This window comes from Hyla sarda, chromosome 1, assembly GCF_029499605.1.
Source record: "Hyla sarda isolate aHylSar1 chromosome 1, aHylSar1.hap1, whole genome shotgun sequence".
NCBI lineage: Eukaryota > Metazoa > Chordata > Amphibia > Anura > Hylidae > Hyla > Hyla sarda.
The window spans coordinates 4,518,660-4,539,703 of record NC_079189.1 but is presented as its reverse complement, the minus strand read 5'-3'; the positions used below and the strand labels follow the sequence as shown (position 1 = coordinate 4,539,703).

The window sequence follows — 21,044 nt, the reverse complement described above, 5'->3', positions numbered from 1 at the left end:
GGAGGTGATGGGGAGAGGAGCAGGGGGTGATGGGGAGAGGAGCAGGAGGTGATGGGGAGAGGAGCAGGGGGTGATGGGGAGAGGAGCAGGAGGTGATGGGGAGAGGAGAAGGAGGTCTGGGGAGAGGAGCAGGAGGTGATGGGGAGAGGAGCAGGAGGTCTGGGGAGAGGAGCAGGAGGTGATGGGGAGAGGAGCAGGAGGTCTGGGGAGAGGAGCAGGAGGTGATGGGGAGAGGAGCAGGAGGTGATGGGGAGAGGAGCAGGAGGTGATGGGGAGAGGAGCAGAAGGTGATGGGAAGAGGAGCAGAAGGTGATGGGGAGAGGAGCAGAAGGTGATGGGGAGAGGAGCAGAAGGTGATGGGGAGAGGAGCAGAAGGGTCTGGGGAGAGGAGCAGGAGGTGATGGGGAGAGGAGCAGAAGGGTCTGGGGAGAGGAGCAGGAGGTGATGGGGAGAGGAGCAGGAGGTGATGGGGAGAGGAGCAGGAGGTGATGGGGAGAGGAGCAGGAGGTGATGGGGAGAGGAGCAGGAGGTCTGGGGAGAGGAGCAGAAGGTGATGGGGAGAGGAGCAGGAGGTGATGGGGAGAGGAGCAGAAGGGTCTGGGGAGAGGAGCAGAAGGGTCTGGGGAGAGGAGCAGGAGGTGATGGGGAGAGGAGCAGGAGGTGATGGGGAGAGGAGCAGGAGGTGATGGGGAGAGGAGCAGAAGGTGATGGGGAGAGGAGCAGAAGGTGATGGGGAGAGGAGCAGAAGGTGATGGGGAGAGGAGCAGGAGGTCTGGGGAGAGGAGCAGGGGGTGATGGGGAGACGAGCAGGAGGTGATGGGGGGAGGAGCAGGAGGTGATGGGGGGAGGAGCAGGAGGTGATGGGGAGACGAGCAGGAGGTGATGGGGAGAGGAGCAGGGGGTGATGGGGAGAGGAGCAGGGGGTGATGGGGAGAGGAGCAGGGGGTGATGGGGAGAGGAGCAGGAGGTGATGGGGGGAGGAGCAGGAGGTGATGGGGAGACGAGCAGGAGGTGATGGGGGGAGGAGCAGGAGGTGATGGGGGGAGGAGCAGGAGGTGATGGGGAGACGAGCAGGAGGTGATGGGGAGAGGAGCAGGGGGTGATGGGGAGAGGAGCAGGGGGTGATGGGGAGAGGAGCAGGGGGTGATGGGGAGAGGAGCAGGAGGTGATGGGGAGAGGAGCAGGGGGTGATGGGGAGAGGAGCAGGAGGTGATGGGGAGAGGAGCAGGGGGTGATGGGGAGAGGAGCAGGGGGTGATGGGGGGAGGAGCAGGAGGTGATGGGGAGAGGAGCAGGAGGTGATGGGGAGAGGAGCAGGAGGTGATGGGGGGAGGAGCAGGGGGTGATGGGGAGAGGAGCAGGAGGAGATGAGGAGCAGGAGGTGATGGGGAGAGGAGATGGAGGTGATGGGGAGAGGAGCAGGAGGTGATGAGGAGCAGGGGGTGATGGGGAGAGGAGCAGGGGGTGATGGGGAGAGGAGCAGGGGGTGATGGGGGGAGGAGCAGGGGGTGATGGGGAGAGGAGCAGGGGGTGATGGGGAGAGGAGCAGGGGGTGATGGGGAGAGGAGCAGGGGGTGATGGGGAGAGGAGCAGGGGGTGATGGGGGGAGGAGCAGGGGGTGATGCGGAGAGGAGCAGGAGGTGATGGGGAGAGGAGCAGGGGGTGATGGGGGGAGGAGCAGGAGGTGATGGGGAGAGGAGCAGGGGGTGATGGGGAGAGGAGCAGGAGGTGATGGGGAGAGGAGCAGGGGGTGATGGGGGAGGAGCAGGGGGTGATGGGGGGAGGAGCAGGAGGTGATGGGGAGAGGAGCAGGAGGTGATGGGGGGAGGAGCAGGAGGTGATGGGGGGAGGAGCAGGGGGTGATGGGGAGAGGAGCAGGGGGTGATGGGGGGAGGAGCAGGGGGTGATGGGGGGAGGAGCAGGGGGTGATGGGGGGAGGAGCAGGGGGTGATGGGGGGAGGAGCAGGGGGTGATGGGGGGAGGAGCAGGGGGTGATGGGGGGAGGAGCAGGGGGTGATGGGGGGAGGAGCAGGGGGTGATGGGGGGAGGAGCAGGAGGTGATGGGGGGAGGAGCAGGAGGTGATGGGGGGAGGAGCAGGGGTGATGGGGAGAGGAGCAGGAGGTGATGGGGAGAGGAGCAGGAGGTGATGGGGGGAGGAGCAGGAGGTGATGGGGAGAGGAGCAGGGGGTGATGGGGGAGGAGCAGGGGGTGATGGGGGGAGGAGCAGGGGGTGATGGGGGGAGGAGCAGGGGGTGATGGGGGGAGGAGCAGAAGGTGATGGGGAGAGGAGCAGGGGGTGATGGGGGGAGGAGCAGGGGGTGATGGGGGGAGGAGCAGAAGGTGATGGGGAGAGGAGCAGGGGGTGATGGGGGGAGGAGCAGAAGGTGATGGGGAGAGGAGCAGGGGGTGATGGGGGGAGGAGCAGGGGGTGATGGGGAGAGGAGCAGGGGGTGATGGGGAGAGGAGCAGGGGGTGATGGGGGGAGGACATAGAGTACAGGAGAGAAAATACATTTGAAAAAACAGCAACTACATTAATTACAGACAGGTCACTAATATGGGGGGAGGGGACATTTTAGGTAAATAGGCTGCCAGGGATGGTGGGGAACACAGTTGGTGGAGGGGTAGGACCTGTGATGATGTCATTATCATGTGACCAGGACGTGTGGGGGCGGAGCTCAGCAGGAAAGAAGAGATTGAGGTTGAAGGACCTGAGAGGATGGTCATGTGACTGGAGTGGGCGGGGCTAAGCAGTGTAGTATAGAAGTCGTTATGGATGGAGAGTTGTGATGAGATTACATTGTATCCTATGTGTCCCCAGTAATAAGGTAATGTCACATGGACAGGACTGTTCCATTGTGTTCGGGTGATTCGGGGTCCTCCCCTATTCCTCACATATGTGTCAGCCCAGAGGGGTGACCCTCATCTAATAGACATTCTGTTATTTCCTGTGGGTATTTATATTATAATATATAATAAGTGAGGATGTGTATGTGATATATGATGTGGCCCCTGTATGATATATAATAAGTGAGGATGTGTATGTGATATATGATGTGGCCCCTGTATGATATATAATAAGTGAGGATGTGTATGTGATATATGATGTGGCCCCTGTATGATGTATATAATAAGTGAGGATGTGTATGTGATATATGATGTGGCCCCTGTATGATATATAATAAGTGAGGATGTGTATGTGATATATGATGTGATCCCTGTATGATATATATAATAAGTGAGGATGTGTATGTGATATATGATGTGATCCCTGTATGATATATAATAAGTGAGGATGTGTATGTGATATATGATGTGGCCCCTGTATGATATATATAATAAGTGAGGATGTGTATGTGATATATGATGTGGCCCCTGTATGATATATATATAAGTGAGGATGTGTATGTGATATATGATGTGGCCCCTGTATGATATATATATAATAAGTGAGGATGTGTATGTGATATATGATGTGATCCCTGTATGATATATATATAATAAGTGAGGATCTGTATGTGATATATGATGTGATCCCTGTATGATATATATAATAAGTGAGGATGTGTATGTGATATATGATGTGGCCCCTGTATGATATATATAATAAGTGAGGATGTGTATGTGATATATGATGTGATCCCTGTATGATATATAATAAGTGAGGATGTGTATGTGATATATGATGTGACCCCTGTATGATATATATAATAAGTGAGGATGTGTATGTGATATATGATGTGACCCCTGTATGATATATATAATAAGTGAGGATGTGTATGTGATATATGATGTGATCCTGTATGATATATATAAAAAGTGAGGATGTGTATGTGATATATGATGTGATCCCTGTATGATATATATAATAAGTGAGGATGTGTATGTGATATATGATGTGACCCCTGTATGATATATATATAATAAGTGAGGATGTGTATGTGATATATGATGTGGCCCCTGTATGATATATAATAAGTGAGGATGTGTATGTGATATATGATGTGGCCCCTGTATGATATATAATAAGTGAGGATGTGTATGTGATATATGATGTGATCCCTGTATGATCTATATATAATAAGTGAGGATGTGTATGTGATATATGATGTGGTCCTTGTATGATATATATAATAAGTGAGGATGTGTATGTGATATGATGTGACCCCTGTATGATATATATAATAAGTGAGGATGTGTATGTGATATATGATGTGATCCTGTATGATATATATAATAAGTGAGGATGTGTATGTGATATATGATGTGACCCCTGTATGATATATAATAAGTGAGGATGTGTATGTGATATATGATGTGACCCCTGTATGATATATATATAATAAGTGAGGATGTGTATGTGATATATGATGTGGCCCCTGTATGATATATAAGTGAGGATGTGTATGTGATATATGATGTGATCCCTGTATGATATATATAATAAGTGAGGATGTGTATGTGATATATGATGTGATCCTGTATGATATATATATATAATAAGTGAGGATGTGTATGTGATATATGATGTGGTCCCTGTATGATATATATAATAAGTGAGGATGTGTATGTGATATATGATGTGGCCCCTGTATGATATATAAATAAGTGAGGATGTGTATGTGATATATGATGTGATCCCTGTATGATATATAATAAGTGAGGATGTGTATGTGATATATGATGTGATCCCTGTATGATATATATATATATAATAAGTGAGGATGTGTATGTGATATATGATGTGGTCCCTGTATGATATATATAATAAGTGAGGATGTGTATGTGATATATGATGTGACCCCTGTATGATATATATATGAGGATGTGTATGTGATATATGATGTGGCCCCTGTATGATATATATAATAAGTGAGGATGTGTATGTGATATATGATGTGGCCCCTGTATGATATATAAATAAGTGAGGATGTGTATGTGATATATGATGTGATCCCTGTATGATATATAATAAGTGAGGATGTGTATGTGATATATGATGTGATCCCTGTATGATATATATAAGTGAGGATGTGTATGTGATATATGATGTGACCCCTGTATGATATATATAATAAGTGAGGATGTGTATGTGATATATGATGTGGCCCCTGTATGATATATATAATAAGTGAGGATGTGTATGTGATATATGATGTGATCCCTGTATGATATATAATAAGTGAGGATGTGTATGTGATATATGATGTGATCCCTGTATGATATATAATAAGTGAGGATGTGTATGTGATATATGATGTGATCCCTGTATGATATATAATAAGTGAGGATGTGTATGTGATATATGATGTGACCCCTGTATGATATATATAAGTGAGGATGTGTATGTGATATATGATGTGATCCCTGTATGATATATATAATAAGTGAGGATGTGTATGTGATATATGATGTGATCCTGTATCATATATATATAATAAGTGAGGATGTGTATGTGATATATGATGTGGTCCCTGTATGATATATATAATAAGTGAGGATGTGTATGTGATATATGATGTGATCCTGTATCATATATATATAATAAGTGAGGATGTGTATGTGATATATAATGTGGCCCCTGTATATATATATATATATATAATAAGTGAGGATGTGTATGTGATATATGATGTGGCCCCTGTATGATATATAATAAGTGAGGATGTGTATGTGATATATGATGTGGCCCCTGTATGATATATATAATAAGTGAGGATGTGTATGTGATATATGATGTGGTCCCTGTATGATATATAATAAGTGAGGATGTGTATGTGACATATGATGTGACCCCTGTATGATATATATAATAAGTGAGGATGTGTATGTGATATATGATGTGACCCCTGTATGATATATATAATAAGTGAGGATGTGTGGATGTGTATGTGATATATGATGTGATCCCTGTATGATATATAATAAGTGAGGATGTGTATGTGATATATGATGTGATCCCTGTATGATATATATAAGTGAGGATGTGTATGTGATATATGATGTGATCCCTGTATGATATATATATATGTGAGGATGTGTATGTGATATATGATGTGGCCCCTGTATGATATATATAATAAGTGAGGATGTGTATGTGATATATGATGTGATCCCTGTATGATAAATATAATAAGTGAGGATGTGTATGTGATATATGATGTGGTCCCTGTATGATATATATAATAAGTGAGGATGTGTATGTGATATATGATGTGACCCCTGTATGATATATAATAAGTGAGGATGTGTATGTGATATATGATGTGACCCCTGTATGATATATATATAATAAGTGAGGATGTGTATGTGATATATGATGTGGCCCCTGTATGATATATAATAAGTGAGGATGTGTATGTGATATATGATGTGATCCCTGTATGATATATATAATAAGTGAGGATGTGTATGTGATATATGATGTGATCCTGTATCATATATATATAATAAGTGAGGATGTGTATGTGATATATGATGTGGCCCCTGTATATATATATATATATATATATATATATATATATATATATATAATAAGTGAGGATGTGTATGTGATATATGATGTGGCCCCTGTATGATATATAATAAGTGAGGATGTGTATGTGATATATGATGTGGCCCCTGTATGATATATATAATAAGTGAGGATGTGTGGATGTGTATGTGATATATGATGTGATCCCTGTATGATATATAATAAGTGAGGATGTGTATGTGATATATGATGTGATCCCTGTATGATATATATAAGTGAGGATGTGTATGTGATATATGATGTGATCCCTGTATGATATATATATATAAGTGAGGATGTGTATGTGATATATGATGTGGCCCCTGTATGATATATATAATAAGTGAGGATGTGTATGTGATATATGATGTGATCCCTGTATGATAAATATAATAAGTGAGGATGTGTATGTGATATATGATGTGGTCCCTGTATGATATATATAATAAGTGAGGATGTGTATGTGATATATGATGTGGTCCCTGTATGATATATATAATAAGTGAGGATGTGTATGTGATATATGATGTGATCCCTGTATGATATATATAATAAGTGAGGATGTGTATGTGATATATGATGTGACCCCTGTATGATATATATAAGTGAGGATGTGTATGTGATATATGATGTGACCCCTGTATGATATATATAATAAGTGAGGATGTGTATGTGACATGTGATGTGACCCCTGTATGATACATATAATAAGTGAGGATGTGTATGTGATATATGATGTGGCCCCTGTGTGATATATAATAAGTGAGGATGTGTATGTGATATATGATGTGATCCCTGTATGATATATATAATAAGTGAGGATGTGTATGTGATATATGATGTGACCCCTGTATGATATATATAAGTGAGGATGTGTACGTGATATATGATGTGACCCCTGTATGATATATATATATATATAATAAGTGAGGATGTGTATGTGATATATGATGTGGTCCCTGTATGATATATATATAAGTGAGGATGTGTATGTGATATATGATGTGGCCCCTGTATGATATATATATATAATAAGTGAGGATGTGTATGTGATATATGATGTGATCCCTGTATGATATATATAAGTGAGGATGTGTATGTGACATATGATGTGGCCCCTGTATGATATATATAATAAGTGAGGATGTGTATGTGATATATGATGTGATCCCTGTATGATATATATAAGTGAGGATGTGTACGTGATATATGATGTGACCCCTGTATGATATATATATATAATAAGTGAGGATGTGTATGTGATATATGATGTGGTCCCTGTATGATATATATATAAGTGAGGATGTGTATGTGACATATGATGTGGCCCCTGTATGATATATATATAATAAGTGAGGATGTGTATGTGATATATGATGTGATCCCTGTATGATATATATAATAAGTGAGGATGTGTATGTGACATATGATGTGGCCCCTGTATGATATATATAATAAGTGAGGATGTGTATGTGATATATTATGTGGTCCCTGTATGATATATATAATAAGTGAGGATGTGTATGTGATATATGATGTGATCCTGTATCATATATATATAATAAGTGAGGATGTGTATGTGATATATGATGTGGCCCCTGTATATATATATATATATATATATATATATATATATATATATATATATATATATATATATATAATAAGTGAGGATGTGTATGTGATATATGATGTGGCCCCTGTATGATATATAATAAGTGAGGATGTGTATGTGATATATGATGTGGCCCCTGTATGATATATATAATAAGTGAGGATGTGTATGTGATATATGATGTGGCCCCTGTATGATATATATATATAATAAGTGAGGATGTGTATGTGATATATGATGTGATCCCTGTATGATATATATAAGTGAGGATGTGTATGTGACATATGATGTGGCCCCTGTATGATATATATAATAAGTGAGGATGTGTATGTGATATATGATGTGATCCCTGTATGATATATATAAGTGAGGATGTGTACGTGATATATGATGTGACCCCTGTATGATATATATATATAATAAGTGAGGATGTGTATGTGATATATGATGTGATCCCTGTATGATATATAATAAGTGAGGATGTGTATGTGATATATGATGTGACCCCTGTATGACATATATATAATAAGTGAGGATGTGTATGTGACATATGATGTGTCCCCTGTATGATATATATAATAAGTGAGGATGTGTATGTGATATATATATATCATACAGGGGTCACATCATATATCACATACACATCCTCACTTATTATATATATCATACAGGGGACACATCATATGTCACATACACATCCTCACTTATTATATATATGTCATACAGGGGTCACATCATATATCACATACACATCCTCACTTATTATATATCATACAGGGATCACATCATATATCACATACACATCCTCACTTATTATATATATATCATACAGGGACCACATAATATATCACATACACATCCTCACTTATTATATATATCATACAGGGGCCACATCATATGTCACATACACATCCTCACTTATATATATCATACAGGGATCACATCATATATCACATACACATCCTCACTTATTATATATATATCATACAGGGGCCACATCATATGTCACATACACATCCTCACTTATATATATCATACAGGGATCACATCATATATCACATACACATCCTCACTTATTATATATATCATACAGGGGCCACATCATATGTCACATACACATCCTCACTTATATATATCATACAGGGATCACATCATATATCACATACACATCCTCACTTATTATATATATATGATACAGGATCACATCATATATCACATACACATCCTCACTTATTATATATATCATACAGGGATCACATCATATATCACATACACATCCTCACTTATTATATATATATGATACAGGATCACATCATATATCACATACACATCCTCACTTATTATATATATCATACAGGGGTCACATCATATATCACATACACATCCTCACTTATTATATATCATACAGGGGTCACATCATATATCACATACACATCCTCACATATTATATATCATACAGGGATCACATCATATATCACATACACATCCTCACTTATTATATATCATACAGGGATCACATCATATATCACATACACATCCTCACTTATTATATATCATACAGGGATCACATCATATATCACATACACATCCTCACTTATTATATATCATACAGGGATCACATCATATATCACATACACATCCTCACTTATTATATATCATACAGGGATCACATCATATATCACATACACATCCTCACTTATTATATATATCATACAGGGGCCACATCATATGTCACATACACATCCTCACTTATTATATATCATACAGGGACCACATCATATGTCACATACACATCCTCACTTATTATATATATCATACAGGGGTCACATCATATATCACATACACATCCTCACTTATATATATATCATACAGGGATCACATCATATATCACATACACATCCTTACTTATTATATATATATATATATATATATATATATCATCCAGGGACCACATCATATATCACATACACATCCTCACTTATGATGTGATCCCTGTATGATATATATAATAAGTGAGGATGTGTATGTGATATATGATGTGATCCCTGTATGATATATATAATAAGTGAGGATGTGTATGTGATATATGATGTGGTCCCTGTATGATATATATAATAAGTGAGGATGTGTATGGGATATATGATGTGGTCCCTGTATGATATATATATATAATAAGTGAGGATGTGTATGTGATATATAATGTGATCCCTGTATGATATATATAATAAGTGAGGATGTGTATGTGATATATGATGTGACCCCTGTATGATATATATAATAAGTGAGGATGTGTATGTGATATATGATGTGGTCCCTGTATGATATATATAATAAGTGAGGATGTGTATGTGATATATGATGTGATCCTGTATCATATATATATATAATAAGTGAGGATGTGTATGTGATATATGATGTGGTCCCTGTATGATAATATATATATATAATAAGTGAGGATGTGTATGTGATATATGATGTGGTCCCTGTATGATATATATAATAAGTGAGGATGTGTATGTGATATATGATGTGATGTATGATATATATAATAAGTGAGGATGTGTATGTGATATATGATGTGGTCCCTGTATGATATATATAATAAGTGAGGATGTGTATGTGATATATGATGTGGTCCCTGTATGATATATATATATAATAAGTGAGGATGTGTATGTGATATATGATGTGGCCCCTGTATATATATATATATAATAAGTGAGGATGTGTATGTGATATATGATGTGGCCCCTGTATGATATATAATAAGTGAGGATATGTATGTGATATATGATGTGGCCCCTGTATGATATATATAATAAGTGAGGATGTGTATGTGATATATGATGTGGTCCCTGTATGATATATAATAAGTGAGGATGTGTATGTGACATATGATGTGACCCCTGTATGATATATATAATAAGTGAGGATTTGTATGTGATATATGATGTGACCCCTGTATGATATATATAATAAGTGAGGATGTGTGGATGTGTATGTGATATATGATGTGATCCCTGTATGATATATATAATAAGTGAGGATGTGTATGTGATATATGATGTGGTCCCTGGATGATATATATATATATATATATATATAATAAGTAAGGATGTGTATGTGATATATGATGTGATTCCTGTATGATATATATAATAAGTGAGGATGTGTATGTGATATATGATGTGGTCCCTGGATGATATATATATATATATATAATAAGTAAGGATGTGTATGTGATATATGATGTGATCCCTGTATGATATATATAATAAGTGAGGATGTGTATGTGATATATGATGTGGTCCCTGTTTGATATATAATAAGTGAGGATGTGTATGTGATATATGATGTGGTCCCTGTATGATATATATAATAAGTGAGGATGTGTATGTGATATATGATGTGACCCCTGTATGATATATATAATAAGTGAGGATGTGTATGTGATATATGATGTGATCCCTGTATGATATATATAATAAGTGAGGATGTGTATGTGATATATGATGTGACCCCTGTATGATATATAATAAGTGAGGATGTGTATGTGATATATGATGTGGCCCCTGTATGATATATATAATAAGTGAGGATGTGTATGTGATATATGATGTGGCCCCTGTATGATATATATATAATAAGTGAGGATGTGTATGTGATATATGATGTGACCCCTGTATGATATATAATAAGTGAGGATGTGTATGTGATATATGATGTGGCCCCTGTATGATATATATAATAAGTGAGGATGTGTATGTGATATATGATGTGATCCCTGTATGATATATATAATAAGTGAGGATGTGTATGTGACATATGATGTGGCCCCTGTATGATATATATATATATATATATATATATATATATATATATATATATATATATATATATATCATACAGGGGCCACATCATATGTCACATACACATCCTCACTTATTATATATATATCATACAGGGATCACATCATATATCACATACACATCCTCACTTATTATATATATCATACAGGGGCCACATCATATATCACATACACATCCTCACTTATTATATATCATACAGGGGTCACATCATATATCACATACACATCCTCACTTATTATATATATCATACAGGGATCACATCATATATCACATACACATCCTCACTTATTATATATATCATACAGGGATCACATCATATGTCACATACACATCCTCACTTATTATATATATCATACATGGATCACATCATATATCACATACACATCCTCACTTATTATATATATCATACAGGGATCACATCATATATCACATACACATCCTCACTTATTATATATATCATACAGGGGCCACATCATGTATCACATACACATCCTCACTTATTATATATATATACAGGGATCACATCATATGTCACATACACATCCTAACTTATATGTAAGATTTAGGGACCCTTCTTCTCTCATATTTGCCTCGGCAGGACTATCCCCTCCAGCTGACCCAGTTGTCTCCTCTTCTCCTGAATGATCCCCCAAGGATGGACAAGGACAGGAATGAGATGACTAAGAGAATATTACACTTCACCTTGGAGATCCTCCACCTGCTGACCGGAGAGGTGAGGTGACCCATCTACATTTCCACCATTGTTGTCCCCCATCTACATTTCCACCATTGTTGTCCACATCTACATTTCCACCATTGTTGTCCCCCATCTACATTTCCACCATTGTTGTCCCCCCATCTACATTTCCACCATTGTTGTCCCCCCATCTACATTTCCACCATTATTGTCCCCCATCTACATTTCCACCATTGTTGTCCTCGTCTACATTTCCACCATTGTTGTCTCCATCTACATTTCCACCATTGTTGTCCCCCATCTACATTTCCACCATTGTTGTCCCCCATCTACATTTCCACCATTGTTGTCCCCATCTACATTTCCACCATTGTTGTCCCCATCTACATTTCCACCATTGTTGTCCCCCATCTACATTTCCACCATTGTTGTCCCCCATCTACATTTCCACCATTGTTGTCCCCCATCTACATTTCCACCATTGTTGTCCCCCCCATCTACATTTCCACCATTGTTGTCCCCATCTACATTTCCACCATTGTTGTCTCCATCTACATTTCCACCATTGTTGTCCCCATCTACATTTCCACCATTGTTGTCCCCATCTACATTTCCACCATTGTTGTCCCCATCTACATTTCCACCATTGTTGTCCCCATCTACATTTCCACCATTGTTGTCCCCCATCTACATTTCCTACCATTGTTGTCCCCATCTACATTTCCACCATTGTTGTCTCCATCTACATTTCCACCATTGTTGTCCCCATCTACATTTCCACCATTGTTGTCCCCGTCTACATTTCCACCATTGTTGTCCTCGTCTACATTTCCACCATTGTTGTCCCCAATCTACATTTCCACCATTGTTGTCCCCAATCTACATTTCCACCATTGTTGTCCCCAATCTACATTTCCACCATTGTTGTCCCCAATCTACATTTCCACCATTGTTGTCCCCATCTACATTTCCACCATTGTTGTCCCCATCTACATTTCCACCATTGTTGTCCCCATCTACATTTCCACCATTGTTGTCCCCATCTACATTTCCACCATTGTTGTCCCCATCTACATTTCCACCATTGTTGTCTCCATCTACATTTCCACCATTGTTGTCCCCCATCTACATTTCCTACCATTGTTGTCCCCCATCTACATTTCCTACCATTGTTGTCCCCATCTACATTTCCACCATTGTTGTCTCCATCTACATTTCCACCATTGTTGTCCCCATCTACATTTCCACCATTGTTGTCCCCAATCTACATTTCCACCATTGTTGTCTCCATCTACATTTCCACCATTGTTGTCCCCATCTACATTTCCACCATTGTTGTCCCCATCTACATTTCCACCATTGTTGTCCCCATCTACATTTCCACCATTGTTGTCCCCATCTACATTTCCACCATTGTTGTCCTCGTCTACATTTCCACCATTGTTGTCCCCCATCTACATTTCCACCATTGTTGTCCCCATCTACATTTCCACCATTGTTGTCCCCCATCTACATTTCCACCATTGTTGTCTCCATCTACATTTCCACCATTGTTGTCTCCATCTACATTTCCACCATTGTTGTCCCCATCTACATTTCCACCATTGTTGTCCCCATCTACATTTCCTACCATTGTTGTCCCCATCTACATTTCCACCATTGTTGTCTCCATCTACATTTCCACCATTGTTGTCTCCATCTACATTTCCACCATTGTTGTCCTCGTCTACATTTCCACCATTGTTATCCCCGTCTACATTTCCACCATTGTTGTCCCCATCTACATTTCCACCATTGTTGTCCCCCCATCTACATTTCCACCATTGTTGTCCCCATCTACATTTCCACCATTGTTGTCCCCATCTACATTTCCGCCATTGTTGTCCCCATCTTTGGAGCCGCTCTATGTTCTGGATGTCTCTTTGTAGGTGAGGTCTCCAGAACTGACCCCAGTATTCCAGATGTGCTCACTAGAGCTCTATACAGGGGGCACAATCTCCTCTTTGTAGTGAGGGAGGAATACTGGGGTCAGTCCCCTCATTGTCTCTCTCCATACACAGGATTACACCATAGTGAAGAAGACATGGGGGGAGTGTGTGGCCCCCAGCAGCCATCTCCATGAGTCAGGAGGACGGAGCAGGGCCCGGGGCCCCATCACAGAGCCTCCACCTCACTCACTGATACATGAGGAGAAGATCCTAGAATTCATCCACAAGATCACTGAGCTGCTGACTGGAGAGGTGACACTGCTGGGACATTATACAGTAATGGAGGGGTCTGGTGATGACTGGAGAGGTGACCCTGCTGGGACATTATACAGTAATGGAGGGGTCTGGTGATGACTGGAGAGGTGACACTGCTGGGATATTATACAGTAATGGAGGGGTCTGGTGATGTCTGGAGAGGTGACACTGCTGGGACATTATACAGTAATGGAGGGGTCTGGTGATGACTGGAGAGGTGACCCTGCTGGGACATTATACAGTAATGGAGGGGTCTGGTGATGACTGGAGAGGTGACCCTGCTGGGACATTATACAGTAATGAAGGGGTCTGGTGGTGACTGGAGAGGTGACACTGCTGGGACATTATACAGTAATGGAGGGGTCTGGTGATGACTGGAGAGGTGACACTGCTGGGACATTATACAGTAATGGAGGGGTCTGGTGATAATTAGAGAGGTGACACTGCTGGGACATTATACAGTAATGGAGGGGTCTGGTGATGACTGGAGAGGTGACCCTGCTGGGACATTATACAGTAATGGAGGGGTCTGGTGGTGACTGGAGAGGTGACACTGCTGGGACATTATACAGTAATGGAGGGGTCTGGTGATGACTGGAGAGGTGACACTGCTGGGACATTATACAGTAATGGAGGGGTCTGGTGATGACTGGAGAGGTGACACTGCTGGGACATTATACAGTAATGGAGGGGTCTGGTGATGACTAGAGAGGTGACACTGCTGGGACATTACACAGTAATGGAGGGGTCTGGTGATGACTAGAGAGGTGACACTGCTGGGACATTACACAGTAATGGAGGGGTCTGGTGATGACTAGAGAGGTGACACTGCAGGGACATTATACAGTAATGGAGGGGTCTGGTGATGACTGGAGAGGTGACATTGCTGTGACATTATAAAGTAATGGAGGGGTCTGTTGATGACTGGAGAGGTGACCCTGCTGGGACATTATACAGTAATGGAGGGGTCTGGTGATGACTAGAGAGGTGACACTGCTGGGACATTACACAGTAATGGAGGGGTCTGGTGATGACTAGAGAGGTGACACTGCTGGGACATTACACAGTAATGGAGGGGTCTGGTGATGACTAGAGAGGTGACACTGCAGGGACATTATGCAGTAATGGAGGGGTCTTGTGATAACTAGAGAGGTGACACTGCTGGGACATTATACAGTAATGGAGGGGTCTGGTGATGACTGGAGAGGTGACACTGCTGGGACATTATACAGTAATGGAGGGGTCTGGTGATGATTAGAGAGGTGACACTGCTGGGACATTATACAGTAATGGAGGGGTCTGGTGATGACTGGAGAGGTGACACTGCTGGGACATTATACAGTAATGGAGGGATCTGGTGATGACTGGAGAGGTGACACTGCTGGACATTATACAGTAATGGAGGGGTCTGGTGATGACTGGAGAGGTGACCCTGCTGGGACATTATACAGTAATGGAGGGGTCTGGTGATGATTAGAGAGGTGACACTGCTGGGACATTATACAGTAATGGAGGGGTCTGGTGATGACTGGAGAGGTGACCCTGCTGGGACATTATACAGTAATGGAGGGGTCTGGTGATGATTAGAGAGGTGACACTGCTGGGACATTATACAGTAATGGAGGGGTCTGGTGATGACTGGAGAGGTGACACTGCTGGGACATTATACAGTAATGGAGGGATCTGGTGATGACTGGAGAGGTGACACTGCTGGACATTATACAGTAATGGAGGGGTCTGGTGATGACTGGAGAGGTGACACTGCTGGGACATTATACAGTAATGGAGGGGTCTGGTGATGACTGGAGAGGTGACACTGCTGGGACATTATACAGTAATGGAGGGGTCTGGTGATGACTGGAGAGGTGACACTGCTGGGACATTATACAGTAATGGAGGGGTCTGGTGGTGACTGGAGAGGTGACACTGCTGGGACATTATACAGTAATGGAGGGGTCTGGTGATGACTGGAGAGGTGACACTGCTGGGGCATTATACAGTAATGGAGGGGTCTGGTGATGACTGGAGAGGTGACACTGCTGGGACATTATACAGTAATGGAGGGGTCTGGTGATGATTAGAGAGGTGACACTGCTGGGACATTATACAGTAATGGAGGGGTCTGATGATGATTAGAGAGGTGACACTGCTGGGACATTATACAGTAATGGAGGGGTCTGGTGATGACTGGAGAGGTGACACTGCTGGGACATTATACAGTAATGGAGGGGTCTGGTGATGATTAGAGAGGTGACACTGCTGGGACATTACACAGTAATGGAGGGGTCTGGTGATGACTAGAGAGGTGACACTGCTGGGACATTACACAGTAATGGAGGGGTCTGGTGATGACTAGAGAGGTGACACTGCAGGGACATTATGCAGTAATGGAGGGGTCTTGTGATAACTAGAGAGGTGACACTGCTGGGACATTATACAGTAATGGAGGGGTCTGGTGATGACTGGAGAGGTGACACTGCTGGGACATTATACAGTAATGGAGGGGTCTGGTGATGATTAGAGAGGTGACACTGCTGGGTCATTATACAGTAATGGAGGGGTCTGGTGATGACTGGAGAGGTGACCCTGCTGGGACATTATACAGTAATGGAGGGGTCTGGTGATGATTAGAGAGGTGACACTGCTGGGACATTATACAGTAATGGAGGGGTCTGGTGATGACTGGAGAGGTGACACTGCTGGGACATTATACAGTAATGGAGGGATCTGGTGATGACTGGAGAGGTGACACTGCTGGACATTATACAGTAATGGAGGGGTCTGGTGATGACTGGAGAGGTGACACTGCTGGGACATTATACAGTAATGGAGGGGTCTGGTGATGACTGGAGAGGTGACACTGCTGGGACATTATACAGTAATGGAGGGGTCTGGTGATGACTGGAGAGGTGACACTGCTGGGACATTATACAGTAATGGAGGGGTCTGGTGGTGACTGGAGAGGTGACACTGCTGGGACATTATACAGTAATGGAGGGGTCTGGTGATGACTGGAGAGGTGACACTGCTGGGGCATTATACAGTAATGGAGGGGTCTGGTGATGACTGGAGAGGTGACACTGCTGGGACATTATACAGTAATGGAGGGGTCTGGTGATGATTAGAGAGGTGACACTGCTGGGACATTATACAGTAATGGAGGGGTCTGATGATGATTAGAGAGGTGACACTGCTGGGACATTATACAGTAATGGAGGGGTCTGGTGATGACTGGAGAGGTGACACTGCTGGGACATTATACAGTAATGGAGGGGTCTGGTGATGATTAGAGAGGTGACACTGCTGGGACATTATACAGTAATGGAGGGGTCTGGTGATGACTGGAGAGGTGACACTGCTGGGACATTATACAGTAATGGAGGGGTCTGGTGATGATTAGAGACGTGACACTGCTGGGACATTATACAGTAATGGAGGGGTCTTGTGATGACTGGAGAGGTGACACTGCTGGGACATTATACAGTAATGGAGGGGTCTGGTGATGACTGGAGAGGTGACCCTGCTGGGACATTATACAGTAATGGAGGGGTCTGGTGATGATTAGAGAGGTGACACTGCTGGGACATTATACAGTAATGGAGGGGTCTGGTGATGATTAGAGAGGTGACACTGCTGGGACATTATACAGTAATGGAGGGGTCTGGTGATGACGGTATCATTGTGTGTCAGGTTCCTATAAGGTGTCAGGATGTGGCGGTCTATTTCTCCATGGAGGAGTGGGAGTATGTAGAAGGACACAAGGATCTGTACCAGGACATAGTCATTATGGAGGATCACCGGCCCCTCACATCACAAGGTAAGAAGAGACATATATATAGATATCACTCTCACTACCTAGTAACATAGAAATCTATCCAGCACTGATGTATTCATTCCCTGTGTGTTCTCTACAGATGGAGTCATTGATAGAAATCCACCCGAGAGGTGTCCCCGCCCTCTGTATTCCCAGGACTGTCCAGAGGGAAATGTCCCAGAGAAGCATCAGGTAGATGAGGCTGATCCTATATCTCTATAGGGGGGGTCCTGCAGTCATAGATGTGGGGGTAGATTTTGGGGGTCTCTGTTGCTCCTCCTGTCTGCTGTATTGTAGTGAATTGTTCTATATGTCACATCAGGGGGGAGATCTGACTAATAATAAAGTGGAGGATGAAGAAGAGAGGATGAGGGGCCATCACCCGTGTATGAGGGAAGTGAAGGAGGAAATTCCAGGAGGTGTTACCCCAGGTATGTAATAATTCCAGGAGGTGTTACCCCAGGTATGTAATAATTCCAGGAGGTGTTGTCCCAGGTATGTAATAATTCCAGGAGGTGTTGTCCCAGGTATGTAATAATTCCAGGAGTTGTTGTCCCAGGTATGTAATAATTCCAGGAGGTGTTGTCCCAGGTATGTAATAATTCCAGGAGGTGTTGTCCCAGGTATGTAATAATTCCAGGAGGTGTTGTCCCGGGTATGTAATAATTCCAGGAGGTGTTGTCCCGGGTATGTAATAATTCCAGGAGGTGTTGTCCCGGGTATGCAATAATTCCAGGAGGTGTTGTCCCACGTATGTAATAATTCCAGACGGTGTTGTCCCAGGTGTGTAATAATTCCAGGAGGTGTTGTCCCACGTGTGTAATAATTCCAGGAGGTGTTGTCCCATGTATGTAATATTTCCAGGAGGTGTTACTCCAGGTGTGTAATAATTCCAGGAGGTGTTGTCCCAGGTATGTAATATTTCCAGGAGGTGTTGTCCCAGGTATGTAATATTTCCAGGAGGTGTTGTCCCTGGTATGTAATATTTCCAGGAGGTGTTGTCCCAGGTATGTAGTAATGGATTACAGAGGGAATTCAGATGTGTCTTCAGGGGAGGCTCCACCTTAGATCTACATTACATTAACCCTTCAGGCCCCAGTGATCCCCTGTGTTATGTATAGTCAGGTCCTATGGGCACATGACTTTTAAGTATGTAAATGATGGCTTTAAAGAGTACCTTTTAAATTTTTTGACTTTTGTGGTTTGGAAAAACTTTATTATACCCTTTTTAATCCTAATAGAAAATCCCAGTAAGAATTCTGAGGGAAACTTCATGTTATCCCTGAATGATAAAGGAGAAGATGAAGATATGATGGAGCGCTCCTCAGGAGAAGACCTCCTTACCCCTAATGTCCATCCAGATCTATCCTGTAATAATCCACCTGATCATGAGGAACCTTATTATCAATCACACATTGTTACCACAAGGACAGGTCAGCAAGACAGTAAAAAAATTCAATGTGACGAATGTGGTAAACAGTTTACAAGAAGATGGAGTCTTTTTACGCACCGAAGAATTCACACAGGAGAGAAGCCGTATTCATGTTTAGAATGTGGGAAAAGTTTTGCAAAAAAATCTAACCTCGTCATGCATGCAAAAAGTCACACGGGAGAGAAGCCATACTCCTGTTCAGAATGTGGGAAATGTTTTGCACACAAATCACATCTGGTTATACACGAGAGAGTTCACACTGGAGAGAAGCCGTATTCGTGTTCAGAATGTGGGAAACGTTTTACAGGAAAATCGCATCTTGTCAGGCACGAGAGAAGTCACACGGGAGTGAAGCCGTATTCGTGTTCGGAATGTGGGAAACGTTTCACCGATAGATCGCATCTTATTAGACACGGGAAAAGTCACATGGGAGAGAAGCCGTATTTGTATCCGTGTTCAGAATGCGAGAAATGTTTCATTACTAAAGTCAAACTAAGAAATCACCAGAGAAGTCACAAAAGAGCTGTTACCGTATTCCTAAATTCACCCGTATTCCAGGACAGTCCCGCGTGACTGCAAAATGTAAATTGAACCTTTAGTCATGTGATTGAACATAACGCCAACGAATTAAATTATTTACTTTTTTATCAAGCACAGTTTTGGATCCAATACAGTCGAATTCGTTGACCACTTCGAGGGTCAATTCGAAATTTGGAAATGCTCCAGTTGCCCGGAAAAGTCACGTGGCGTCACACTAAGCCCCCTTGTGACATCACGCCACGCCCCCTCCATTCATGTCTATGGGAGGGGGCGTGGCGGTCGCCACGCCCCCTCCCATAGACATGAATGGAGGGGTGCGTT

The 21,044-nt window shown here is 42.3% G+C and overlaps 1 protein-coding gene across 3 annotated transcripts; it reads left to right on the top strand.

Annotated features, from left to right (window-relative positions):
* The first annotated feature begins 2,539 nt into the window (after positions 1 to 2,539).
* Positions 2,540 to 20,830, top strand: LOC130285583 (oocyte zinc finger protein XlCOF7.1-like). Of its 3 annotated transcripts, none has more exons than XM_056537214.1 (7): positions 2,540 to 2,827; positions 12,652 to 12,730; positions 14,755 to 14,934; positions 18,628 to 18,754; positions 18,852 to 18,943; positions 19,074 to 19,182; positions 19,993 to 20,830. In XM_056537214.1, the coding sequence occupies exons 2-7, from the start codon at positions 12,653 to 12,655 to the stop codon at positions 20,754 to 20,756; spliced, it is 1,350 nt and encodes a 449-aa protein (XP_056393189.1). In that variant the 5' UTR covers positions 2,540 to 2,827; position 12,652; the 3' UTR covers positions 20,757 to 20,830. The 3 variants fall into 3 exon arrangements, with proteins under 3 accessions (XP_056393189.1, XP_056393177.1, XP_056393195.1); XM_056537202.1 differs by having other exon boundaries at positions 12,596 to 12,730; XM_056537220.1 differs by lacking the exons at positions 18,852 to 18,943; positions 19,074 to 19,182 and having other exon boundaries at positions 12,596 to 12,730.
* The last annotated feature ends 214 nt before the right edge of the window (positions 20,831 to 21,044 follow it).

Coding starts and splice junctions, on each gene's coding strand:
- LOC130285583 (XM_056537202.1), top strand. CDS start 2,789: ATGAGATTACATTGTATCCTATGTGTCCCCAGTAATAAG. Junction 18,755..18,851: donor CCGGCCCCTCACATCACAAG/GTAAGAAGAGAC, acceptor TGTTCTCTACAG/ATGGAGTCATTGATAGAAAT. Junction 18,944..19,073: donor ATGTCCCAGAGAAGCATCAG/GTAGATGAGGCT, acceptor ATGTCACATCAG/GGGGGAGATCTGACTAATAA.